The 21,725-nt window shown below is 54.4% G+C and overlaps 8 protein-coding genes across 8 annotated transcripts; 6 read left to right on the top strand and 2 right to left on the bottom strand.

Annotated features, from left to right (window-relative positions):
- Window positions 1-40: 40 nt before the first annotated feature.
- Window positions 41-2,836, top strand: CAOG_00460 (hypothetical protein; the record flags this gene model as incomplete). Its single annotated transcript, XM_004365274.2, has 9 exons — window positions 41-74; window positions 159-234; window positions 384-687; window positions 788-998; window positions 1,100-1,189; window positions 1,267-1,495; window positions 1,579-2,022; window positions 2,126-2,451; window positions 2,576-2,836. Exons 1-9 carry the CDS (start codon window positions 66-68, stop codon window positions 2,834-2,836), a joined length of 1,950 nt encoding a protein of 649 aa, XP_004365331.2. The 5' UTR covers window positions 41-65.
- Window positions 2,837-3,383: 547 nt separating this feature from the next.
- CAOG_00459 (hypothetical protein) lies at window positions 3,384-7,334 on the top strand (the record flags this gene model as incomplete). The annotated part of the gene is made up of 4 exons (XM_004365273.2): window positions 3,384-5,345; window positions 5,447-6,038; window positions 6,177-6,880; window positions 6,951-7,334. 4 exons carry the CDS (start codon window positions 3,384-3,386, stop codon window positions 7,332-7,334), a joined length of 3,642 nt encoding a protein of 1,213 aa, XP_004365330.2.
- A 75-nt stretch (window positions 7,335-7,409) lies between these two features.
- On the bottom strand, window positions 7,410-8,733 carry CAOG_00458 (small nuclear RNA auxiliary factor 1). The gene is made up of 3 exons (XM_004365272.2): window positions 8,649-8,733; window positions 8,038-8,380; window positions 7,410-7,857 (listed from the first exon to the last, which is right to left on the bottom strand). The coding sequence occupies exons 1-3, from the start codon at window positions 8,690-8,692 to the stop codon at window positions 7,609-7,611; spliced, it is 636 nt and encodes a 211-aa protein (XP_004365329.1). The 5' UTR covers window positions 8,693-8,733; the 3' UTR covers window positions 7,410-7,608.
- Window positions 8,734-8,938: 205 nt separating this feature from the next.
- Window positions 8,939-10,948, top strand: CAOG_00457 (hypothetical protein; the record flags this gene model as incomplete). The annotated part of the gene is made up of 2 exons (XM_004365271.2): window positions 8,939-8,962; window positions 9,113-10,948. 2 exons carry the CDS (start codon window positions 8,939-8,941, stop codon window positions 10,946-10,948), a joined length of 1,860 nt encoding a protein of 619 aa, XP_004365328.2.
- A 146-nt stretch (window positions 10,949-11,094) lies between these two features.
- On the top strand, window positions 11,095-12,963 carry CAOG_00456 (hypothetical protein). Its single transcript, XM_004365270.2, has 4 exons — window positions 11,095-11,610; window positions 11,777-11,914; window positions 12,000-12,095; window positions 12,257-12,963. The coding sequence occupies exons 1-4, from the start codon at window positions 11,134-11,136 to the stop codon at window positions 12,890-12,892; spliced, it is 1,347 nt and encodes a 448-aa protein (XP_004365327.1). The 5' UTR covers window positions 11,095-11,133; the 3' UTR covers window positions 12,893-12,963.
- Window positions 12,964-13,059: 96 nt separating this feature from the next.
- CAOG_00455 (hypothetical protein) lies at window positions 13,060-15,903 on the top strand. The gene has a single exon (XM_004365269.2). It carries the CDS (start codon window positions 13,122-13,124, stop codon window positions 15,798-15,800), a length of 2,679 nt encoding a protein of 892 aa, XP_004365326.1. The 5' UTR covers window positions 13,060-13,121; the 3' UTR covers window positions 15,801-15,903.
- A 226-nt stretch (window positions 15,904-16,129) lies between these two features.
- Window positions 16,130-18,201, bottom strand: CAOG_00454 (hypothetical protein; the record flags this gene model as incomplete). Its single annotated transcript, XM_004365268.1, has 7 exons — window positions 16,130-16,657; window positions 16,759-16,842; window positions 16,995-17,216; window positions 17,305-17,560; window positions 17,714-17,820; window positions 17,982-18,035; window positions 18,169-18,201. 7 exons carry the CDS (start codon window positions 18,199-18,201, stop codon window positions 16,130-16,132), a joined length of 1,284 nt encoding a protein of 427 aa, XP_004365325.1.
- Window positions 18,202-19,177: 976 nt separating this feature from the next.
- Window positions 19,178-21,267, top strand: CAOG_00453 (hypothetical protein). Its single transcript, XM_004365267.2, has 2 exons — window positions 19,178-19,432; window positions 20,350-21,267. Exons 1-2 carry the CDS (start codon window positions 19,276-19,278, stop codon window positions 20,862-20,864), a joined length of 672 nt encoding a protein of 223 aa, XP_004365324.1. The 5' UTR covers window positions 19,178-19,275; the 3' UTR covers window positions 20,865-21,267.
- The last annotated feature ends 458 nt before the right edge of the window (window positions 21,268-21,725 follow it).

The following is a 21,725-nucleotide window of genomic DNA, read 5'->3' as shown; positions in this document are numbered from 1 at the left end:
GCTTTGTCACTCCCTTTCATTTCCCCCCCCCCCTTCTAAACGATTGAGAGTGAAGAGTCGAGAGAATGGAGCTGGTAAGCCAATGCGAGTCATCCGATGCCATCCTCTCGCGAGATCTTCTGCTCATCCTCCCACTGTGATCTTCCATTGAACAACAGCACTGTGCCGGGATGCGTCCATCCGCACCATGCGTGCTGCTGCGTTTCGGCGAGACTTGCGTGCTGGTGGATTGCGGTGAGGCTTTGCTCCCCCCCGCCCTCCCGATCGCTGCGACGGTCGCAATCGTAGGGATGGTCGTGGAATCCGTAGCTCACTACACTCATAACGCGTTTTGCTCTGCATCCCGTGTTTTGTTTTTTTGCAATGCTCGGTATTGGATGCAGCGTTCGAGTCGACGCGGTGGCTGGATGCGAGCGCATCGTCGTCTCCGAAGGCGTCCGTGTTCCAGTCAACCATCCCAGGCAACAACAAGACTACAGATGGACTTCTTGGCCGTGCCACCGAGGCAACGGCGGAGCGCCTGCAAGCTGCGGTCATCCCGACAGACCTGTTCGCAGTCGACATGGCCGACGTGGATGCAATCTTGATCTCGAGTCCACAAGCCATGCAGGCGCTTCCGTTTGTCACAGAGCGCACTGCATTTGCCGGACGAGTTTATGCCACCGATGCCACGGTTCCATTTGCGCGGTAATTGGGCGATGCTGCTCAATCCGTGTTTTTGCGCTTTGCAGCTCCGCCGCATCTCACTTTCCCCCTGTGTGTCGCTCAACGCGACGTGCACTTTCAGATTACTCATGGAAGAGACAATGCGATGTGTGACCAAGCATTTCGTACAGTCCGGCTATGGCAGCAGTTGGTCTACAGGCCGAGCACACGCTGCGACTGCTACCGAGCATTTCGACATTACTTTGCCCGCGTTTTGTGCGTCGTGGTACAGCCTTGCCGAGCTCGAGTCATGCATTTCAAAAATTCACCGCTTGAGTTTCAATCAACGTGTGGTAAGCCAAGGAAAATCTGAGCTGAAGCTGCGTTGTTTTTTGATGTTGTAGCAGGCAGGCAAGCATTTGTTTCCGAACTCAATGCCATGTGTGATGAGCAGAACCTGTACAATCTGTGCGACATAATACCAACAAGCTCTGGATTTGGAATTGGTTGCTGCAACTGGGTGATTGAGACACCCACCGAACGAGTACGCGCGCAAAATTGTCCCAGGAGAATTGCCCGTCCGGCGTGATGATACTCATGCTTGTAAATTGGATGGCTCAGGTTTTTTACATGGCCGCAACATCGCTGCCGAGCTCACAGTTCCACGCCCAAGCGTTTGATATGAGCCCATTGCACCTTGGGGTGGCGAGCGAAGACCCGTTGTCCAATTTGCCTCCCAGGTCTATCATGGCGCCTGGTTCGAAGTTTGACGTCCTGGTCGTGGCCGATCTCAACCCTGCCGCGCCCTTGCCATACTCCGACGCGACCCAAAAAGTTTGCTCGACAATAGGTACGCAGCTCCCCGGCGCTTACAGCTGCTAAACTGGGGTGATCGAGGCGTTCTGACTTTTGCTTGCGTCGACAATTGCACAGTTCACTCTCTACAACAAGGCGGAAATGTCCTGCTGCCTTGCACACCAGCCTCCGTTGCTACGCTCGAGCTCATCGAGGCAGTCCACCATACGCTCATTGCAGCCAACTTGGCGCGCGTCCCGATTTACTTGGTGTCTCCCGAAGCGAACGCCGCCGTTGCCTTCGCCAACATCATGTCGGAATGGCTAGCCAGCGAGCGACAAGAGCAGGTCTATCTCCCTGAAAACCCATTCCCTCATGTCGAGTGGATTGACAGCCAAAAGCTGCACCAAGTTGCGACCGTTGCTGCATCCGTTCGTTCCTTGACAACTCCCGCCGTTCCGGCTGTGTTTCTACAGCGGCAATGCATCGTGCTTGCTAGTCATCCTTCATTGCGTTTTGGTGACGCGCTGCACTTTCTTCGCCTCTGGGGCAACGACTCGCGTAACATGACGATTTTGACTGGTACGTAGTGGCCGCGAGCGAGTGTGGTTGGTGTTGGGCTCAATCACTGACTGACCCTTTCAACACCGCGAATGCATTGCTTTCTTGCTCTCACTTGGTTCAGACCCGAGCTACCAGCCAGAGGACTTGCTGCAGCCCTTCCAGCCTTTGCAAATGGCCGTCTCGTACATTCCACTCGATCGCCGGCTAGCCACGTCCGACGTTGGCTCACTTCTCAAGAATGTTCGCCCAGATTTAATCCCATCCAACATTGTGTTGCTGCTACCTGGCAAATCCGATCAACGGTCGGCCATCTACGATCTGACCTCGGATCTGGAGCAGAATTTCCATGCTGCTCTCTCCCCTCCAGCAGTGCACATTCTTGAGCACGGAGATACCATTAGAATGCCATCGACAAACAGAGATTGTCGTCTTCAAGTTTCGCACCAGGTTGGCACTCGATCATTCTGCAATGTTTTCTGATTTTTTTTCTGGGTGTGTGCGCATTCACTCAGTTGGGTCTGTTTTGTCCCCCACACCCGCATTCCCCCCCCCTCCACCCTCGCGCCTGCAGCTTGCTTCTTCCATCATTCCTCGCATGACCGGGCCTGGCGTGGCCACTGCCGCGGTCCATGGTGTGCTCTCGTTTCGCGACAACGTCATTCTGCTAGACTCTTTACCAAGCTCTTCCGCGCGGCCTTTCGATGCGACTCTCAACAACCGGAACAATCGAATTGAGCCCAGGGCTGTTGTGCAGCGGTTGATTGAGGTAAGCCTCTTTGTTGTCTGTTTCTCGGCTGACGTTCAGCACGAGCCTTCAAGATTGGCAAACTAACACTCTTCACACAATGACGCCGCAGAGTGGGCTCGAAGATATCAGTGTGCATTACACAACAAAAACACTGCTCGATGGGACAACCGTGGAATGTGCAGAGGTCAATGTGCTTGAATGCGAGGCGTGGATTGAAGTGCTGGCTCAAGGGCCAGCCAAGATTCACACCAGCGGAAGCATTATTCCACCCAGCAAGACCAATGCTTTGGCACGCTCTCGTGTCCAAAACGCCCGCCAACGCCTCCACCGTGTCCTGTCCTCATGTATTTTTGAGCCTGCGCTTTAGTTTTTTTGTTTCTTTGGTGTAGAGTTTTGCCTGTCAAGGCAGGATCTTTCTTCTTCTTTTGCTCGTTTTCTTTTGTTTCATCAATTTCAACCGTCACACGACCAGCAGTTTCTCATACTGTCTGAGAACAACAGTTTGACATTCAAAAAGAAAGTCAAATCCAGTCTTTGTGCATATTTTTTTTTCTTTCAATTTTTTCTTTCAATTTTTTTATTATTTCTTTTATTTCTTTTATTGTTTTTTTTTTTTTAATTTCCAGTCACGATGGCGGATTTGACGATTGCTTCCAGCGCAGCGACCAGCAGCGATCCGGCTGCCACTTCAGCAGCAACTGCGTTAACAACCACGGATGCTGCTGCTGCTGGTGCGGTGGCGGCGCCGCCGTCGTCGTCGTCGTCCTCGGCAGCATCATCAGCATCATCAGAACCGGCCCCTCCGCAGTCGGATGCGTCTGCGTCTGCGTCTGCCGCAACCCCAGCTGCTCCGGCCGCGCGCCCAAACACAATGACCATCTCGATCGACGAGTTTGCAATGATGCAGCACGAGCTGGTCTCGCTCAAGACGGCCAAGTACGAGTTTGCCGAGAAGGAAAAGCGTTACATTGGCCAGCTGGCACAGCTCGAGGAGCTCCAGCAGATCAAGGACAAGAAGGTCAAGGTCGCCGACATTCTGGCCGAGAAGACGCAGCTCAAGAAGCGGCTCGACACGCTCACCGACGATTTCCGGAACATGGACACGGAGCTCAAAAAGCTGCGACCAGAGAGCAAGGCCAACAAAACAAAGCTGGACGAGACCCTGGCCGCACTGACCCGCGAGCAGCAGGCGCACACGCAAGCAGCAGATAAGCTGAGCAAGCTCGAAACGACCCACGCCGCCACCGCCAAGCAGGCGGCCACGCTCCAGTCGGCACTGGAGCAGGAGAGACTCGAAAAGCGCGCCTTGATGGCAGGTAGCGGGACTCAAGCAACCGCTGCTCTTGTGGACGGCGCGGCCTCTTCTGCAGACGCTCCTTCGGGTGACTCGACAGCGGCAGCGTCAGCCCCTTCTGCGGCCGGTAATGCGGATGGCAGCACGGCGAGCGGAGGTGCCGTTGCCGAACTCGTCCGCGAGATGGAGCAGCTTCGAAAGTCGCTCGAGGAGGCGCGTGCCGCTAAGGACGGTCTGCAGGCAGACTTGGACGCTCGCCAAACAGAGTACGCTGCGGCCCAGGCCTTGAGCAAGACGTCGAGCCAGGCTTCGGAGACCGAGCTGGCCGCCTTGCGAGCGACCAACGAGAAGCAGCAAAAGGAGCTGGCCGAGCTGCGCGAAGCCAAGGAGTCGCTCGAGACATCGGAGGGCGAGCTTGTTGCCCAAACCATGCGCTTGAGTGAACGCGTCGCGGGTCTGGACGACAAGTGTGCGACATCGGTGGCAGAGTGCCAAACACTCACCAAGACGGTTGCCGACTTGACCGCGTCGCTCAAGCAAAAGACTGACGAGCATGAAGCTGCCACCACTCAGGTCAAGTGGATGCAGACTCGGCTGCAGAGCGAAGTCGAGGCGCACGACCAGGTCAAGCAGAACCTGGCCAAGTCTGAAAAGAAACTGGCCGAGTCCAAAGAAGAGACGGCTGCCGTTCGCGCAACCTACACGTCAACGCTGCAGAGCCTCCAGCAAACCGAAAAGACCAAGCAGCAGGAGCTGGAGCAGCGTGACCGCGAAGTCTCGGAGCACAAAGCAAAGCTCGAGCGTGGCCAGACGGAGAGCGATCTGTTGTGGGGCCGCATCAAGGACGCCACGACGCTGGCTGAAACGAACGCGCAGCAGCTTGCTCAAGCGCAGCAGACCAACACGTCGATGCAGCAGCAATTGGAGCAAGAGCGGGAGACAGTGACAATGCTCCTCGACAACAAGAAGCTGCTGGAAGAGCGCGTCAACACGCTGGAGCTTGTCCAAGCAACCAAGTTTGAGCTGGACTCCAAACTCCTCGACGCCAACGCGAAAATCCAGGGCTTGGAAGGCACCATCAGCACACTGGAGCAGAATCTCACCACCGCGAACGCAACCATTGTTGCTCTTGAAACCGACAAGCAGGCTCTCACCGAGACTGTCAGTACCATGACTGAGGAAGCTGCAACTACCGCCGCTACATTGCAGGAGGTCACCGGTACTCGTGATCGACTGCAGGCCACGCTGGAGGAGCGGGATGCCAAAATTTCTGATTTGGAAGAGCAGGTTTCGCAGCTGGTAACGATCTCTGGAAGATTTTTGTGATATGCTCTCTCTCTGTCTCTCGAACGCTCATTTTGAATTATGCTTGTATCTTTGCTCTGACTTTTCTCCCGTAGACGGCCACGCACGCCGAGCTGCAACAAGCGTACGCGACTGCCGTGCACGATCACGAGACAGCCATCACGAGCTCCAATGAACAGATTCAAGAGCTCACGACCAAGCTGGCGGATGGTGAAGTCGACAAGCAGATTCTGCATCGCAAGATGGCAATGCAGGCAAAAGACTTTGCCAAGCAGCTCAAAATTGCCCAAAAGCGAGCCGCCGACCTCGACAACCCAACAGCGCCGCACTCTCCTTACAGCGGCTCGTCGTTGGGTCGCCAGTCCTCCTTCTCGAGCATGTCTCGTACCTCTGAATTCACCTCGTCCGTGCCTGCGACTCCCTCGCACCATCATCCTGGATTGCACGACGGCTACAATGGCGGCTCCCAACGCACCTCGATGCTCATCGAAGAGGATTCCGTTCCGCCATCGCCGTCGCACAACGGACGCCCCGGCAGCATGGTTATCGACGACAACACGAGCGAGATGAGCGTTCTCGAGGAAGACAACAAGCTCCTTCTTCAGCGAGTTGTTGATCTCCAAAAGCGCCTGGATCGCCGTGAAGAAAAGGTGTCGTTCTTGGAGGACCACGCAAAGGCACTCACTGGTATGTTGAGGGGCGATGATTTCTTTGAAGGAGGGAGGGAGGCGGGGTGGAGGCGACGGAATGAACATTGTTGATGTGTTGTGCTTTTTTTTTTTTTCTGAACGAGACCGATCTGCTGTTGCACTTGCACCATCACAGACCAAGTCGCTCAAAAGACCAAGATTCTCCAGCACTACTTTGCTCGCGAGGATATGGGCACGCTCACACCTGAAAAGTTTGACTACGACCGCGAGCAGCGCTCCAAGAGCAAGGGCATGATGGCGTCCATGTTTGGCAGCAAGCAGCAAGACAGCACCATCACGCTTTCGCTTTGCCTTGAAATGAACAAGCGATTCCAGTCGCTGCTTGAAGACATGACCCTGAAGAACATTCGCCTTCAGGAGAGCATGGACACCATGGGTGCCGAAGTGGCGCGCTTGCAGGGTCTTCTCGGCGTCGGAGACGAGCCGCGCACGCCCGACTATGCCACTCGCCGCTTCCCAGCTGAGGTTGTGCTCGAGACGGCGTCCGCCCCATCCACGCCTGCAAGGCACCCGGCAAACGAGATTCCTGCCCAGTCGCTCACAGACAGCGCGAGCGTCCTCACCGTGACTGACGCGGCTCGCGTACCGTCGTCGCGTGAGCATCCTCACGTGGACGTGTCGCATCCCGACTCGGTCGAGATTGTTCTGACCACCGCGACACCGCTCGCTGACGCTCCAGTGGACTTGTCCCTGGCAGCTCCTGCAGCCGATGATAACGCTTCTGTCCCTGTCGCAGATCTTGCACCCGAACAGGCTTCTGTCCCTGTCGCAGATCTTGCACCCGAACAGGATTCTGCCCAAGAACCCGCAGCTGTCGAGGTAGTCACCGCCAAGAACGCAAGCATCTCCTGCAGTTGCTGAACCAGAGCCTGCAGTTGTTGAACCAGAGCCTGCAGTTGCTGAGCAAGCACCTGTTGAGCAAGCACCTGTTGAGCCTGCCGCTGTTGAGCCTGCCGCTGTTGAGCCTGCCGCTGCTGCACCAGAGCCTGCCGCTGCTGCTGAACAACCTGCGCCCGTCGAGGCACCCGCTCTAGAGTCATCGCCAGCGGAAGACCAGCCCATTCAGCAAGCCGACGCGCCCGAGATTGCTCCCGATTCTACCATTGCAGCCGAGCCATTGCCAGAACAGGCATCCGACGAAGCTCAGCCTGATGCCAACCCAGTCACCGATGCGGCCGCTGAATCAGCTCCGCTGCCCGACGCAGTCCCTGCCGAAGAGACGACTCCTGATGTGCCATCGCAGGATGAGGCCTCGGAAGACTCTCTGCTTTGATGATCGTGTTGATTCGTGCAGGTTTGGATTGCTCAGTAAAGATTTTGATACACTGATCGCTGTGACTAGGTTTTTGGAATGCTGAGAACAGTGCCTCGAGAAACGAAGAATTTTTTAAACAACAACAACGAAAAAAAAAAAAATCAGAATTGGAACAAACACAAAAATCGACAGACACACAGGCATACGAGCAGGCAAGCATTTCATACAACACACACACACACACACACTCTCTCTCTCTCTTTCTCTCCCCTCCCCTCTTCAAACTGAAAAATCAACGCCGCCGTGGCGAGCGCGAGCGCGAGCGAGAGCGAGAAGACTCTCGTCGTCGGTGATCCCGAGACGGGCCATAAATTTCCCTCCGCAACTCTTTCGAGATGGGCTTGATATGCATAAAGTTGCAGAATCCGCCAAACTTGCACTGCCCAATGTCATACTGACGGCAGCACGCTTCGTTAAAGTCGGTGACGGTGGAGAGCTCGGCAGAGACGACTCTGCCGTCAAACCATCTGTTGTTGAGGTCCTATGTCAGCAAAGGTCGAGCAACAGCGAGAGCAAAAGAAGAGAAGAAGAAGAAAAAGAAGAGGGATGGGACAACAGAGCAAAGCAAGTGAGCAACAAAGACATTGCAAAAACAAAACACAACGCACGATATATCGCTTTTTCTCTCCCTCCCCCCTCTCGCTATCTCTCGCTCATTTACCTCGGCAGCACGTTCGGCGTCTTCCTCTCGTCGGAACTTGACGTATGTGTTACCAACAAGGTGCTCGCTAAGGTTGTCGCAGACATTCATCTCCTCGACGGCGCCGTACTTTTCCTCCATCTCTGTGAAGACGTCCTCGTAGAATTCGTCAAAGTGGTCCTGTGAGGCTAGCATCGTTTCCGGGTCGATCGGCCCGGACTCTGGGTTGGCGGGGTTTGGGTACGGCGACTTGTAAAAGTTGGGCAGCAGGATGGTCGGCGAGAATGTCGGCTTGATGTGCAGGCGAGAGCACCGCGCGCCGTGTCTGCAGGCGCCCATCTTGAAGTAGAACGAGCAGTTGCCTCTGGACAACAGCAAGCAAGCAAGCAAACAAACAAACAAACGAATGACAGAGCGATGAGATGCATGGACGATGGTCGGTCGACGTTCAAAGACGTCAAAGCAACGTTAGATCGCAGCTTTTTTTTTTTTTTTGCCTTTCCATTGCGCACAATATTCATTCACTCGCTTTCACTCCCTCAACACTTCTTCGCTCACTCAGTCATGTTGTAATGAAGAACAACGTCAAAATACAAACCCCCCCTCCGCCAACCAAATTTTTTTGCACTCACTTGTCTTTCTCAGTGCCGTGGACGGACGATAGAAACTCAGCCATCGTTTCGAAAAGTATTCAAAAAAACAAAACTTGGACTGCTCAGCAACAAACTTGGAAGGAACTGGGACTAGATTTCTAAGACACGAATACGATCGTTGTATCGTGTTGATCAACTTGATCATAGAATAAAAGCCATTGTTATTGGTTTTTTTTTTTTTTGACTCGACCAAAACTTCAATCTTTTTTTTTTTTTTTTTTTTTTTTTTTTTTCTCTCTCTCTGCTTTTTGTTTCAATGCTTTCTTCCAATGCTCGGCTGTTGCGCGCTGGCGGTGCGTCTGCTGCATCGCTGACTGGCCTCAGCGCGGGCCCTCTGATGAGCATGGCCCCAGCGCCATCCACACCAGCACTAGCACTAGCAGCAACACAAGCACCGTGCAGCGCTCGGCACATGTCGAGATCTCTCTCTCGCCGCATGCTAGTCGCTCGCCCGGCCGGCGTCATTCTCGGCAGCTGCGTCGGCATCGTACGTGACTTCCACTGCGGCTGTTGCTGCCGCTGCCGCTGGTGGTAGTGGTGGTAGTGTTGGCGGCGGTGGTGGTGCCACCAGAGCCTCTGCTGTGACCTTGCTCGATCGCCTCCTCATCCCGCTCGAGCAGGTCGCCTCGCCCAACCGCCGTCGCGCCGTTCCTGTGGCCTCCGTGGCTTCTGAAACGGGTGCCGCCGCTGAAATCCCGTCCGTGTGGACGGACTCTCAGTTTGAGTCGCTCTCCCAGCTCGCCCAAGTGCTCGCTGCTCGCCACTTCCCCACGCAGACCGAAGTGGTGCACGCCGCCGTGGTTCGCACTCTGATCCAAGAGCAAAGCCGTCGCAAGCACCTCCAGTCGAGCGATCGGCGCGCAGTAGCCGCCGTGTCGCATAAAAACCTCTCGCCCGAGGTCATTTTCATTATCGACCAGATCAACCGAATCAGCGACTTTGAGATTGACAAGTCGATCGAGGACGAGTCGATTCCCACTCCGGAAGATGTCCGACACGCTCTTCTCGAGCAGCAGTATCGCCAAACTCCCGATACCATGCTCGAGCACGGTGCGACCAACCAGAACGTGTCGGCCGAAGCCGCGTTCGCCTTCCTGCAGCAGGCCGAAAGGAGAGCTCAAGCAAACGAGTCGCAGTACGCTGCTGCCCAAACGGACAGCGCTCTTGCTGTGGACACTGCCGTCGAGGTTTTCCGGGCGATCGACCAAACAAGCCTTCAGGCCGGCTCCCTCTACAATGACGATGAGGTTGCCACTCTCCTTGCCGAGCTGAAAGCCGGCAAGCTGCAGGACAGCAACCAGCCTCTCGATCCCACTCTAGTGAGCCAAGCTGCCCAAGCGCTGCAACAAGTAGCGGACGACGCAAAGCCAACAACAAGCAGCTTTGGCGCGACGGTCACCGCCGAGCCCTTCCTTGCTGGTGTTGACCTTGTCAACAAGACGCTTGATTTTAGCGTCGACACGGCCAGTGAGATTGATCCAGCCACCGGCAGGCTGTCCGCCAAGGCAACTGCAGAGCGTCTGCGTGAGCTGGAGCTGCACACTCCTCGGCCTCTTGCCCGCTCAGTGTCCCCGGCCCAAGCAACTGCCGAAGAAGGGGAGCTTTCAGAACTCTTGAAGGCGCAGCATCTGCGCCTTGCCGCTTTGCGGAAGACAATTACTGCCCTCTCGCAGCGCGCGGCCGCGTCGCCATCAGCGACTCCTGCCACGCGAGAACGCATTCACACGCTTCGCTCGGCGGTGCACAAAACACAAGCAACTATCGATGTTCTGACTCAACGATTGACTGTCGGACAGCTCGAAAAGGCCAACGACAGTTTGACTGCCGCTGCCCACGACGCTGCCATTGGCCGCGCTGGCCACCAGCTCTCGCTCAAGCGACTTCTCGACGAGAAGGTGGCTGCCGACCAGCAGGTCAAGCATGGCCCGTTCACCGTCAATGTCGTGCCCGACATTGCCGCCGAAGCTGTCACTGCGCGAGGATTTGCGTTTGACATGGACAAGACGATTCGCAAGGTCAGCTTTGCTGTCAAGCGAACACCAGACCTCACTGCATTCAAAGTCTGGTCGTCTGTGCAGTCCACCACCCTCGACTCGTATCTTCTCTACGCGCAGACCCCGCCCGCATACGACGTTGCCTTCCACCCAGATTCGCGTGAAACCCCACGGCCCCCTCGAGTAAAAGCCGCCAAGAAGCCATCCAAGAAGCCCGCAAAGGCCGCACCAGCAGCCGCAGCTGCTCCCGCCGCCGCCCCTGCGAAGGGCAAGGGCAAGAAATGAGCGCATTTTTGTTGCCAGTGTGCCAAACTTTTCCCCCTTTTCCTCACCCATCTCCCTGCAAGATTCATTGTGCGAGCTCGTCGTATGCGTGTTTTTGGGTGTGTTGTATTCTGATTAAATTTCACCTCTCGCCAGCTCAGTCTGCTATTTCACTTCATTTTTGCGTTCCTGTTGGCTACACTCACATGTCTGCCCGACCAACGAAACGCCCGGCATCGGAGAGCGACGAAGGCCGTCGCACCAAGGCCCGCACATCGAAACGCAACCCGTCCAAGGACGAGGACGACGACGCTGGGTACCACACATCGGACAGCGAGCCAGAGTTTGATGCTGCACCGACGCGCTCCTCGTCGTCCGCCGCGGCTCCCTCGACGTCGTCGTCGTCGTCGTCATCATCATCATCATCATCAGCAGCAGCAGCCTCAGTTGGTGGCGCTGGCAAGCAAAAGTCGTCCGCAGCGTCGGCTGGAGCAAAGCACGCTGATCTCGCTGCTGCAGCTCCACGAGGTGCTCGTGGCAAGAAGGCCAGCGCAGACCAAGCGAGCGAAGACGAGGACGATGCTGACAATGCCGACGACGACGATGATGCCGAGGACGACGATGACAATGGTCAGGACGATGGCGCCGATGAGGATGGCATGGAGGAGCTTGTTGGACCAGACGTAAGAAGAGATGCTCGCTCTCGATCCTGCGGCGGTGGGCTGCGCGACAGCAGTGCTACTGGGCTTGTTTTTGATGCACTTTGCCACAGAAAGGGATTATTGGAACGCTGGTTCTCATCCATGGCGGATTGTTTGTTCGTTCCCGACTTTTGGATTGCGATGGTAGGAAGAGATCCAGGTCGAGTTTGACGCGGTCGGTCCCGAAGAAGCCGACTTTTTCGGCATCAAGGCCATCTTGGAGCACTGGTTCCTTGGAGTGAATACCATCAACACGTCAGAGATTGCCGACACTGTTGTGGCACAGGTATGTGTTGCAGATTACGCTCGTGGTTTTGTATGTAATGGTTTCCGTTCGAGCTCAGGTTCGTTTTGTCCAATTCTTCGCACAGGCTGCCCAGCAAGACATTGGAAGCGTCATCAAGGTGGTGGATGCCTACGGCGAAATTTACGGTGTCATGTCCGTGATTAATATGCAAACACACAAGGTATGTGGCGTTCGGCAACGCGAGGGTTTTTTTTTTTTTTTTTTTTTTTTTGAGTGTGAAAGGTGGCAACGCTTTTGGGTTTTTTGGGGGCCCTCTGCTCTGCGCGTGTGTTTCTGTCTTGGTTTGTTGATGTACATTGCTGACCTTACTCTTTTGAACAGGAACTGGATTGCATCAAGCAAATACGCCACTATGTGCTGTCCAAGTGCGCGAATGCACCAAACAACATGGCGACTCGCCTCGCCCCGATTCTGGAAGGCAGCCAAGGCCATGTCGGCCTGATTATCAACGAGCGCTTTATTAACATTCCCTTCCAACTTGCGCCTCCGCTGCACGCCTCGCTGCATCAGCAAATCAAGCTCGCGCTCGAGGACGGCGAAGCATTCGACTTTTCCCACTACCTGTTTGTCATGAAGGCGTACAAGGACCTGCCGCTTCTCAACGACGAAGTCGAGGCCGAGTCTGCAGCCGCTGCCGCAGCGTCAGGCAAGAAGCCTGCTGCCAAGCCAAAGCGCGCCAACATTGTCATTTCCAAGCCCGACGCCAGCGTTCCACTCGAGTACGTCAACCCGGAAGACGAGATCTTTGTCAAGCACGCGTCCATGTCCTATACCTTTGCGCTGCCAGTCACTGCAAGCGGCACCTCGGGAGTGAAGCGCTCGCTGCACGACACGCAACTCAAGCTCTTCCGCACGGTCGCCCTGCTGACCCGCGAGCAGGCTGAGACTGCTCTCGAGGAGATTGCCGAGTCGCTTACCGGTGGTGTTGTGACGGATTTGCTTGGTGCCAAGATGTAGTGCCGCCATTTTGTTGTTGTGCGTTCGTGTTCCACGCAATACAAAACCAACAAAACCAACTTGACCAGCGTTTTTCAATGACGAGCAGTTCACGAGTTGAATGAGCGACTGAGGTGTGCATCCATCGTTTTTTTTTTTGGTCATTCAATGGTTCAGTCCTTTCTTCTTCCTGTCCTTTGTCATTGTCCAACCTCACTGCAGTCGAAAGCGGGGAGAAGAAGGGCGAACGATGACGGACGAGCGCGGTGCCATCATTTCGGGCCCGCTGCTCAAGTGGACCAACTTTGTGGACGGGTGGCAGAAGCGCTACTTTATCCTCTCCCGCTCTGGCATTCTGTCGTACCACCTGTCTCGCAACGATGTCGGCAAGGGCTGCCGGGGCTCGATCAACGTGGCTGCAGCAGGGACGGTGCTTGAGCTCCAAGGCGGCGGTGTTCCAGCCATCGCCTTTGCATCAGGGCCAGCAGACCCGCACCACCACGCCAACCAACATCAGCACCAGACGCATCCTCACAGTGCCCACCCTAGTCAGCCGCAGCACGCGCTCGAGGCGATGGCCATGTCGCCCAGCGCCGACGCGTCCAATGCCGCTCCATTGTGGCCGTTGTCCGCGTCCGCGTCTGCGTCTGGGCCGTCGTCCGCACCCCACCAGGCCGGTCTGACGAGCCCAAGCCCGACGGCTTCAGCAAACGGAGGCACCGGCACGGGCGGCAGCGGCGCGGCGGACGCAGGCTCGGCGGGTCGGCAGCCAAACCGAACGCGCTTCATCATATTGCGCGATCTCGTTCAGGCCTTCCACCTGCGCACCGATACGGACTCGGACTGGGTCCAGTGGGTCCAAGCCCTGCAGACGCTCAAGCAAGCTGGCTCTGTGGCCGCCGCCGCTACGGCAGCAGCTGCTGCAGCCTCGTCGTCCAGCGGCGCGATTGTGAGCGCGCAGCCGGCCGGGTCGCAGGCCGCCTCCAGCTCGTCCACCGCCTTCTCGACAGGCCTGGGCGGACAAAGTGCGTCTCTGTTGCTTGGAGGAGGCGCAGGGGGAGCTGGTGGTGCTGTTGGCCGCGATGGCAGCTCGCCGCATGAGGACAACCCGGCGCTCTACCCAGAAGCACTCCGCGCGCAGTTTGAGTCGCTGCTGGGCGTCGCGGGCCAACTGCTGCAGGCTCTTGGCGACATTGAGGCGTCTACAAAGCCATCGAGCTATGTGGCTGCTGTCGAAGGCCAGGCAACAGTCGATGTCGACGCCTTAACGCGGCATAGCGACACGTTCGCCGCAACGTCGGGTGCCGTCATGAGCAAGTTCCACGGCGTGAATGGTGCGCTCGAACGGCTCTCAACGACATGGGCCACGCGGTTGGCAAACGATCCCGAGCGGCAGTCGCTGAATCAGATCCACAGCGAGCTTCGAAAGACGGGCGTCGAACTGGGCTTGCTCACCGAAAAGTACGACGAGCTCCAGGACATGAAGAATCGCCATCGCGCGCGCATGCGGCAGTTTTCCATCTCTGCTGCGTCACGAAGGCGGAATACTCCAGGTAGCACGAGTGGAAGCGACATGGCCGAGCCGCATTCCCAACAACAGCATCAGCACCACGATCCACAACAACATGCTCAACGTCACCAGCAGAATGCTGCTGCTGCTGCCGCCTCCGCCTCTGCCGCCTCTGCCGCCTCTGTCGCCGCCGCCGCCGCTGCCGCCGCTGCTGCTGCTGCCTCCTCCACCTCTGCAGCTGTCGTGGCTCCTTTGTCATCTGCCTCTTCTTCCGCTGCAGGTGCTGCGACCTCTTCTTCCTCTTCTGCTGCGTCGCTACAACATGCATCGTTACCAAGACGCACCTCGGCAGACAGTGTTCGTCAGGATGACCATGCTGCAGCGGCTGATTTGGAGGCCGACGGTTCCCGCATGCTTGACTCGGACGTGCGAGACTTGGACGAAGAGGACGACGATGAAGACGAGTTTTTCGATGCCGAGGCTCCCTCCAAGGAAGAAGAAGTTCGATTGAATGCACTGTTGGCCCTGCGCACAGCGGCCGTTCAGCTTCGACAGCAACACGAGCGCGATTTCCACGCTGCTGCTGCTGCTGCTGCTGCTGCTGCTGCTCACACCCATTCGCATAACTCGCATCACTCACATCATCATCCGCATCACGGCAAGCACCACAGTCACGCAGCCGGCGCGCTACCAACCAAGTACGAGCCCGAGTATGCACCTATGGACGACACCACGCTCACGCGCTTTCTGCGCGCTCGCGATTACGACAGTCGGCGCGCAACAGAAATGTACTCAAAGTTCTTTTCATGGTATGATGTGTTTCGGCCTCACTTGACCACGCCGGCCGACGTAGCAAGCGAGCTTGTGAAGGGCACCATGTTTTTCCACAAGCGCGATCAGCTCGGGCGGCCCATCATTGTGTTCTCGATTGCCAAAAATCTTCCAGAGAAGACGGACGCACAAAAGTTTTTGCGAATGGTCGTTCTTTTCGTTGAGACGGCCACCTCCTCCAAGGCGTACAACGACGCCTTGTTTGCACCCGCAGACCCTTTGACAACAAGTGGCAATGGCGTTGCTCCCAATAGCGAGGCCTTCACCCTGGTGATTGACTTTCGCGGTTACTCGATGGCGAACAATGATGTGCAGTTGACCCGCGACATGTTCTCGTTGCTCTCCAGCTACTACCCGGAGCGCTTGGGTGCTTGCTATCTGGTCGATGCGCCCTGGATGTTCAATGCATGCTGGTACGCCGTCCGATCGCTCCTCAGCAAAAAGACCATCCAGAAGATCCACTTTGTTTCGCAGAAAGAGCTCCGCGCCCAAGTGCCGGCGGACAGTCTCCCCGTCTTCCTTGGTGGTGCAAGTCCGTTGAACTATGCGGCATCTGAGCATCGCCTTGGGTGGTTGCCATCTGCATAGGTGGTGAAGAAGAAGTTATGATGGCATTTTTCTTTTTTTGGCTGGTTGACTTTTTTTTTTTAAAACATTTGCAAGAAGATTTTGGTTCCATTGTAATTTCAACAAGCGACAGTTTCTGTCAAAGAAATAGAAAATGCGACAGTTTCTGTCAAAGAAATAGAAAATGTACCTTTTGCTTACACATCGAGATTCATTTACAATCGCAACTTAAGGACAGCATTCGACGACGGCGCCAAAATAATCCAACAACACAAAGAAACGAAAACAAAGAAACGAAACCGCACATGCAACAAACAAGCTAGAATTGAAGAATATTTTTTCGGTTGGCCTTAATTTTCATGGACATGAACGTTGCCGGAAGGAACGCCGTCAACGCGAATGATACGATCAGGGTGTTGATACTGGGAGACCAAGTATTTGGTGAGGTCGACATCCATCTTGAGCAGCTTTTCAAAGAAGGCAGCCTTGTCTTGATTCGTGCGCTGCTGCATCTCAAGAGTGAGCTCGTGCTTCTTGCGGTCAGACTCAATGTCGAGCGTCGAGATTCGCGCCTTAATGTCCAACTCGAGCTCCTGGTTCTTGAGCTTTTGTTGGAGGTCTTGCTCGTGCTGCTTGGCCGCGGCTTCAAGGCGAGCCTTCTGGACATCACGCTCCATGGCGATTTTGTGATCAGCATCCTCGCGGGCGATCTTTTGCATGTTTCGGTTGCGTTCCAGCTCGCGGTGGGTCTTGAGATCGGCCAACTCTTGCTTTTGGGCCTCAGTCTCGGCCTCCAGGCGCAGACGTGTGCGAGCTTGAATGGCGCTGTCGTGCATTGCCTGGAGGTTGTCGCTGGCGTGGTATCCACGATAGACGACCTGCGTTTTTTTGTTTGATGTTGGGCGCGTTTTTGGATGAGTTTGAGGACATACGACCATGTTCATGACAACAAGCAGACAATCAGCAACCAGTACAGTACCTTGGTCATGTTGTAGCCAATGCGCTGAGCACGAGTGACAAGTTGCTTGTAGCTCTCAACCTTGGTCATGTTGTAGCCAATGCGCTGAGCACGAGTGACAAGTTGCTTGTAGCTCTCAATTTCGGGTGAGCCGACCACCGAGAACGACGAGGAAAGAACACCAAAAAACAGCCTTGCATACTTTACCAGACCAGCGAGAACGACGAGGAAAGAACACCAAAAACAGCCTTGCAAACTTTACCAGTGTTCTCCAAGAACTGCTCATAGGTCAGCTGCGAGGCAAACGCAATGACATCGGCGGTGCTCGAGTTGATAAAGTCCGCAACAGGGTCGTGGGTGGTGTTGAGCATGGTCTCAATGTCGGTGAGCTCGAAGAACAGCATGAGCTTGACGGTGATGAGGGCATCGTCGGCAGTGCGGACATCCCGCACGTTAAAGTAGAACTGGTCTGGAACAGTCTGGAAGGTTGGAACGTGAGTGAGTTGGACAGCACGGTATGAATTTGCAACATGACATTTTTGGTTTGGCAGAAGCAGCAGGACTCACTCGCAGCTTGGTGAATTTGGTGGCTCCGGGAATCTTGTGCGCCTTGTCGTTTGGAGCAGATCCGTGCCAAACAAAGTCGTGCAGCCACTCGCTGGGTGCAGGAACAAAGAGCTGAGGGCCAGTCACAATCCGACGAAGCACCTTGTTGGTATCGTTCTGCTTGTACACGACGAGGCATTCGTTGGCGTCCAACGAAATGACTGGCATGACTTGAATTGATTCGTGCTCAATTGGGTTGCCAAACTCGGAGGTTGGGCTGTGCAAAGTAGAAGGGAAACAGACAAAGAAAAGAATGCGACAATGAATCAGCCAAAAATCGAACAAACCGCATCACACCTGAACGCGCCGCCCCCGCCATCCATCGTAATGACAATATCAACCATCGACAAGAGAAATGAGCTGTGCGTACCCCTGAGTGTGCTTGACATTACCGTCGTGGTAGCGAATGACAAGGTAGTGCGACTGATCCGCAATGTAGCGGTTGAGCAGGCGGAACTGCTTGCGGAAGAGGAAGACCTGTGATGGATGGAGTGTGTCAATGACGACAGGAAGATGAGATACGACCGACAAGACCAGACGAGGCACAACGAGACAAGTCAAAGGAGGGGGTGTGGGTTTAGCAGGAGGGGCAGGAATTTGAAAAATGAAAAAACAAAAGGCAGAGTCTGTGCACATACCCGAGTGGGGCCCTCGACGATCGTGGAGCGACCTTGCACGTTGGTGATGATGGCCTATCGAGCAAAGCAAACAAGGACATCCGAGCGCAGCGGCAACAAGCGAGGGAGTTGAGCCACAGTGAGATTTAAACCAAAAGCAAAAAAAAAAAAAAAAAACAAAAAAAAAAAAACAAAGTTGGGTCCTTACACGCTGGCCTTCGATGATAGTTTTGAAGCCCATGGTTTGAAGGGGGAAGCTGACTTGGTGTGTGTAGCTCGTGTGTGAAACTTGTAAGGCAGGGCTTTGCTGACAATGTCAACGCAGACTGAAGCAACAATAAAAGAGGAGTGAAGAATCAAAAATGCGAAACAGGCCGCCCTTTTAAAGGCAAATCCGCTCTGACGTCAACATTACGGATGAAACCGATCGTTTGTGGCCATCGTTGTGTTTTTGAATCGTCGCGTTGTTGAAGCCGAGTGTGTGGCCACGAACGCACCAAACGACACCCAAAAAAAGGAGGCAAGGCAGCTCACAAAATAATGACAAAGCCAGACGACGAAAATAGGGAAAAGGAGGAGGAGGAGGAGGGAGGGCGAGGATGGGGTGAGGCGAAATAGCGGCAACGAGGGTACGCTGACACCAGCTCTCTTGGGTCAGCTCGTAAACGCACGCGCGAGGAGCAAGAATAGCACACCGAAAAAAAAAAAAACAACCAAATCTACTCACAAGGAAACAACAGGAGCCTACAGCCAGAGCGAGTCACCAAAGGAAATGATGCTACGGCGCAAACACACAAACCCCATTTTGTTTTGTTGCAGATTGACTTCAACGCTTCAACTCCAGGTTCGAGATCTGCATGAGAGGTCCCTAACACATCAACCAAACAAAAAACAACAACAAAAGAAAGAGCGTCGTTTTGGTTTTTTTGGTACCTCGTCCACTCAGTCAGGCTACTGACCTCCCTCTTTGCACCAACCACTTGCTATCACGCTTTTTACCTTTTCGGAATATTGGGATCATCAGTGAACATACCCGTCCATGACAAAGGGTGGATGCCCAGCTTTTTCATGACCAAGAACGACGGTTTCTTCAAAATGACTAAAGATGCGCCGCCTCCGCTAACTTCTCCACTTCCAATCTAATCAAATCCCTGTCCTTGTAATTACCCTCACCAGTCTCACTCTCAGTCTCACTCCCAGCCTCAGTCGCAGTCTCAGTTTTTTTTTCTTCATAATTTCCTCTCACTTTTTTTTTTCCCAGCCATACTTACTTCTCCCTGACCCGCCACAACCCTAACAAACAACTCTCACGCTCATGGCTCGGTTGCTGACGCGATCGCGCGTCGTGACGACGCTCGCAGTGCTTCTTGTCCTCTGCTGCTACTTTTACAACTGGATCCTCGCCATCTACTGGATGATGGTCAATGACTGCACAACGCCAAAGTTCTATCAAGACTCGGTCTACAAAATTGGTCGGTTTTGTTTTTTGGAACAACCTTCTTCTTCCTGCTTTTTCGTTTCTTGCGTTGGTGTGAACGTGGTTTGTCTTTTTGGATTGACGGTTTCGTGGGCAACTAGCGCTGTTCTTGTTGCCACCGCTGCTTGAGCCCTGTGCGTACTCGGATGCCGTGGGAGGCGTGGGGGTTTGGGGAAATGTGTGTTCGGCTTGCTGTTAAAAAACAGAAAGAAAAAAAACGCCTGATGCCTTGCGGTCGCCTCTTTCCCCGCCTCCACCGCCGCACGCACTCGCGCCATAGCTTTGCTGTCTCTTTGTTTCTTTGCACAGCAACCCTCCGCATCGCTCCACATCAGCCGCAGCAGCAGAGCGAGCCAAGGCGGTCCTTTTTGTTTTTTTTTTTGCGCCGTGGCTTTTTTTTTTTTTTTTTTTTGCTTTTTTTTTTTTTTTTTTTTCCTTCTTTCTGACGCTTGCTGTGTTCTCTGTCACGGCGCCCGGCTCGGTCTCGGTGTGCGCCGATGCTTCAACCCTCCTTTTCATTCTATACAAGGAGGTCGCCGTGTGAGCTCGACGCGTTCCCAGAGCGCGCAGAGGTGTTGCTTTCGCCACCTACTTTTTTTTTTTTTTAATGCTCGCTCGCTCGCTCGTGTTCCTTTTGACTTGCTCGTGGCTGTGGCTGTGGGGCTCAAGGAGCAGGAGGGGGTGGGGTGGGGATGAATTGTGGGACGCGTGCCTCGATGCACAATCCAGTCGTCATGAATGTGTGTGTCTCTGCGCGTAGTCGTCCCTTTGAGCGTCGTCAGCGTGCTTTGCTCCAAAATGCTGCTACTTTACACCATCAGCTGCTTGTCCTCCTCGATGCTTGGATGTCCATCACTCACTTGCGTTTCGTCATCCTCCCTGACTTGCTGTCACAAAACACAACTCCAACAGTCGGAGAGGTGGCGCGGTTGTATGAAGAACACGATATTCCATACTTTCTCGACCAAGGGACACTACTGGGCGCCGCACGAAACCAGGGCATGCTGCCACACGACTCGGACGTCGATATCAACATTTTGCACAAGGACCTCAAGCGGGCGTACGATCTCTTCCAGAGCCACCCGTGGCTCATCTCACAGATGCAATACAACGACGGGTGCTACGTGCTGCGCGTATATGATCGGTCTCTAGGTGTAGACACGCTCAGTCCACACATTGACAGCTTCCACTATTTTGAGCTGGAAGACCAGAAAAAGATGCGCTTTGTCCACGGAGGCGACTTTTTGGTGGAGGATTTCTTTCCGCCAGTCAAAGTTCCTTTCGGCCCTCACTCGTTGTACGCCCCGCGGCACTTCCACCAAATCCTCGTAACGCGGTTTGGAGCCAACTATATGGTTAACAAGAAGGTCCGGCTGCAAGACTGCAAAGAGTCAATCACCATGACACTTTTCGGGCGGCCTGTATGAAAGAGCCAATCCTACGCCTTGCGTATTTTTTTTTAAAAATTGTATGCTGCAAGCTGCCACATACATGCTTTTATTAAGTTCTAGTCGGGCGTTGCGGGGTCGTTTTCCCTGGTCGGTTTCATGACGAGGATTTTTTTGTTTGTTTTCCGTTCTTATTGCTCTTGTGTGTGTGTTTGTATTCTTTTTCTTGATTGACTTGATGTTCCTTTTGACACTGCGTGTGCTCTACCGCGAACTTCGGCGGCGGTACTTTCTCGGTTATTCTGCTTCGTGTTTGATAGAGCGACATTTTTGCTTGTTGTTGTTTGGTTTTCTTTCTCCCTCGCTCTCTCTTTTCCGAGCTTTGTGACTGTATCTTTTCTGTTAGAAACTTTTTAAATGCAAATCTCTTGTTACTTGTCAGTTCAATTCGCTTGTTTTTGGCTTGCGCGCGCATCCAAGTTTTCTGTCTCCAATGCTAAATGCTGATGCCCGCTCGTCTCGAGCACTGCCATATGACTCATTCCGTGTTTGGTTGTCGTGCTTTTCAAAATGTTTTCATGGTCGGTGTTTCGAATTCTGGGCTGACGCACGCATTGTTGGAACGCGCGGAATGTCGAATTTGGGATTCCAAACCGAACCGTTCGTTTGTTTTCCGTTCCTTTTGCCTTTGTCTTCCATTTTCGTCAATGCAACAGGCAACAAAACTTGAAGGGTATATTCCGCGATGCTCAGAGTCCCGCAATCCATCGGCACACTGCCTCCCACCAACCAACCAACGCAGATTGTTTTACCCTCCAGACCCAGATATGGTCACCACCAAAACCCAAAATTGGAGATGTACCGCTCAACTCTGTACCGTTCAGCGGCGGCCTCTCCCCC

The sequence above is a fragment of the Capsaspora owczarzaki genome (assembly GCF_000151315.2).
Source record: "Capsaspora owczarzaki ATCC 30864 unplaced genomic scaffold supercont2.1, whole genome shotgun sequence".
NCBI classification, from domain to species: Eukaryota; class Filasterea; order Ministeriida; family Capsasporidae; genus Capsaspora; species Capsaspora owczarzaki.
The sequence above is the reverse complement of the archived record's forward strand: the minus strand, read 5'-3'. Positions and strand labels throughout refer to the sequence as shown.

Coding starts and splice junctions, on each gene's coding strand:
- CAOG_00458 (XM_004365272.2), bottom strand. CDS start 8,692: ATGGCTGAGTTTCTATCGTCCGTCCACGGCACTGAGAAAGACAA. Junction 8,381..8,648: donor CACGGCACTGAGAAAGACAA/GTGAGTGCAAAA, acceptor GCTGTTGTCCAG/AGGCAACTGCTCGTTCTACT. Junction 7,858..8,037: donor ACGCCGAACGTGCTGCCGAG/GTAAATGAGCGA, acceptor TTGCTGACATAG/GACCTCAACAACAGATGGTT.
- CAOG_00456 (XM_004365270.2), top strand. CDS start 11,134: ATGTCTGCCCGACCAACGAAACGCCCGGCATCGGAGAGCGACGAAGGC. Junction 11,915..11,999: donor CCGACACTGTTGTGGCACAG/GTATGTGTTGCA, acceptor TTCTTCGCACAG/GCTGCCCAGCAAGACATTGG. Junction 12,096..12,256: donor TTAATATGCAAACACACAAG/GTATGTGGCGTT, acceptor TCTTTTGAACAG/GAACTGGATTGCATCAAGCA.
- CAOG_00455 (XM_004365269.2), top strand. CDS start 13,122: ATGACGGACGAGCGCGGTGCCATCATTTCGGGCCCGCTGCTCAAGTGG.
- CAOG_00453 (XM_004365267.2), top strand. CDS start 19,276: ATGGCTCGGTTGCTGACGCGATCGCGCGTCGTGACGACGCTCGCAGTG. Junction 19,433..20,349: donor AGACTCGGTCTACAAAATTG/GTCGGTTTTGTT, acceptor CAACTCCAACAG/TCGGAGAGGTGGCGCGGTTG.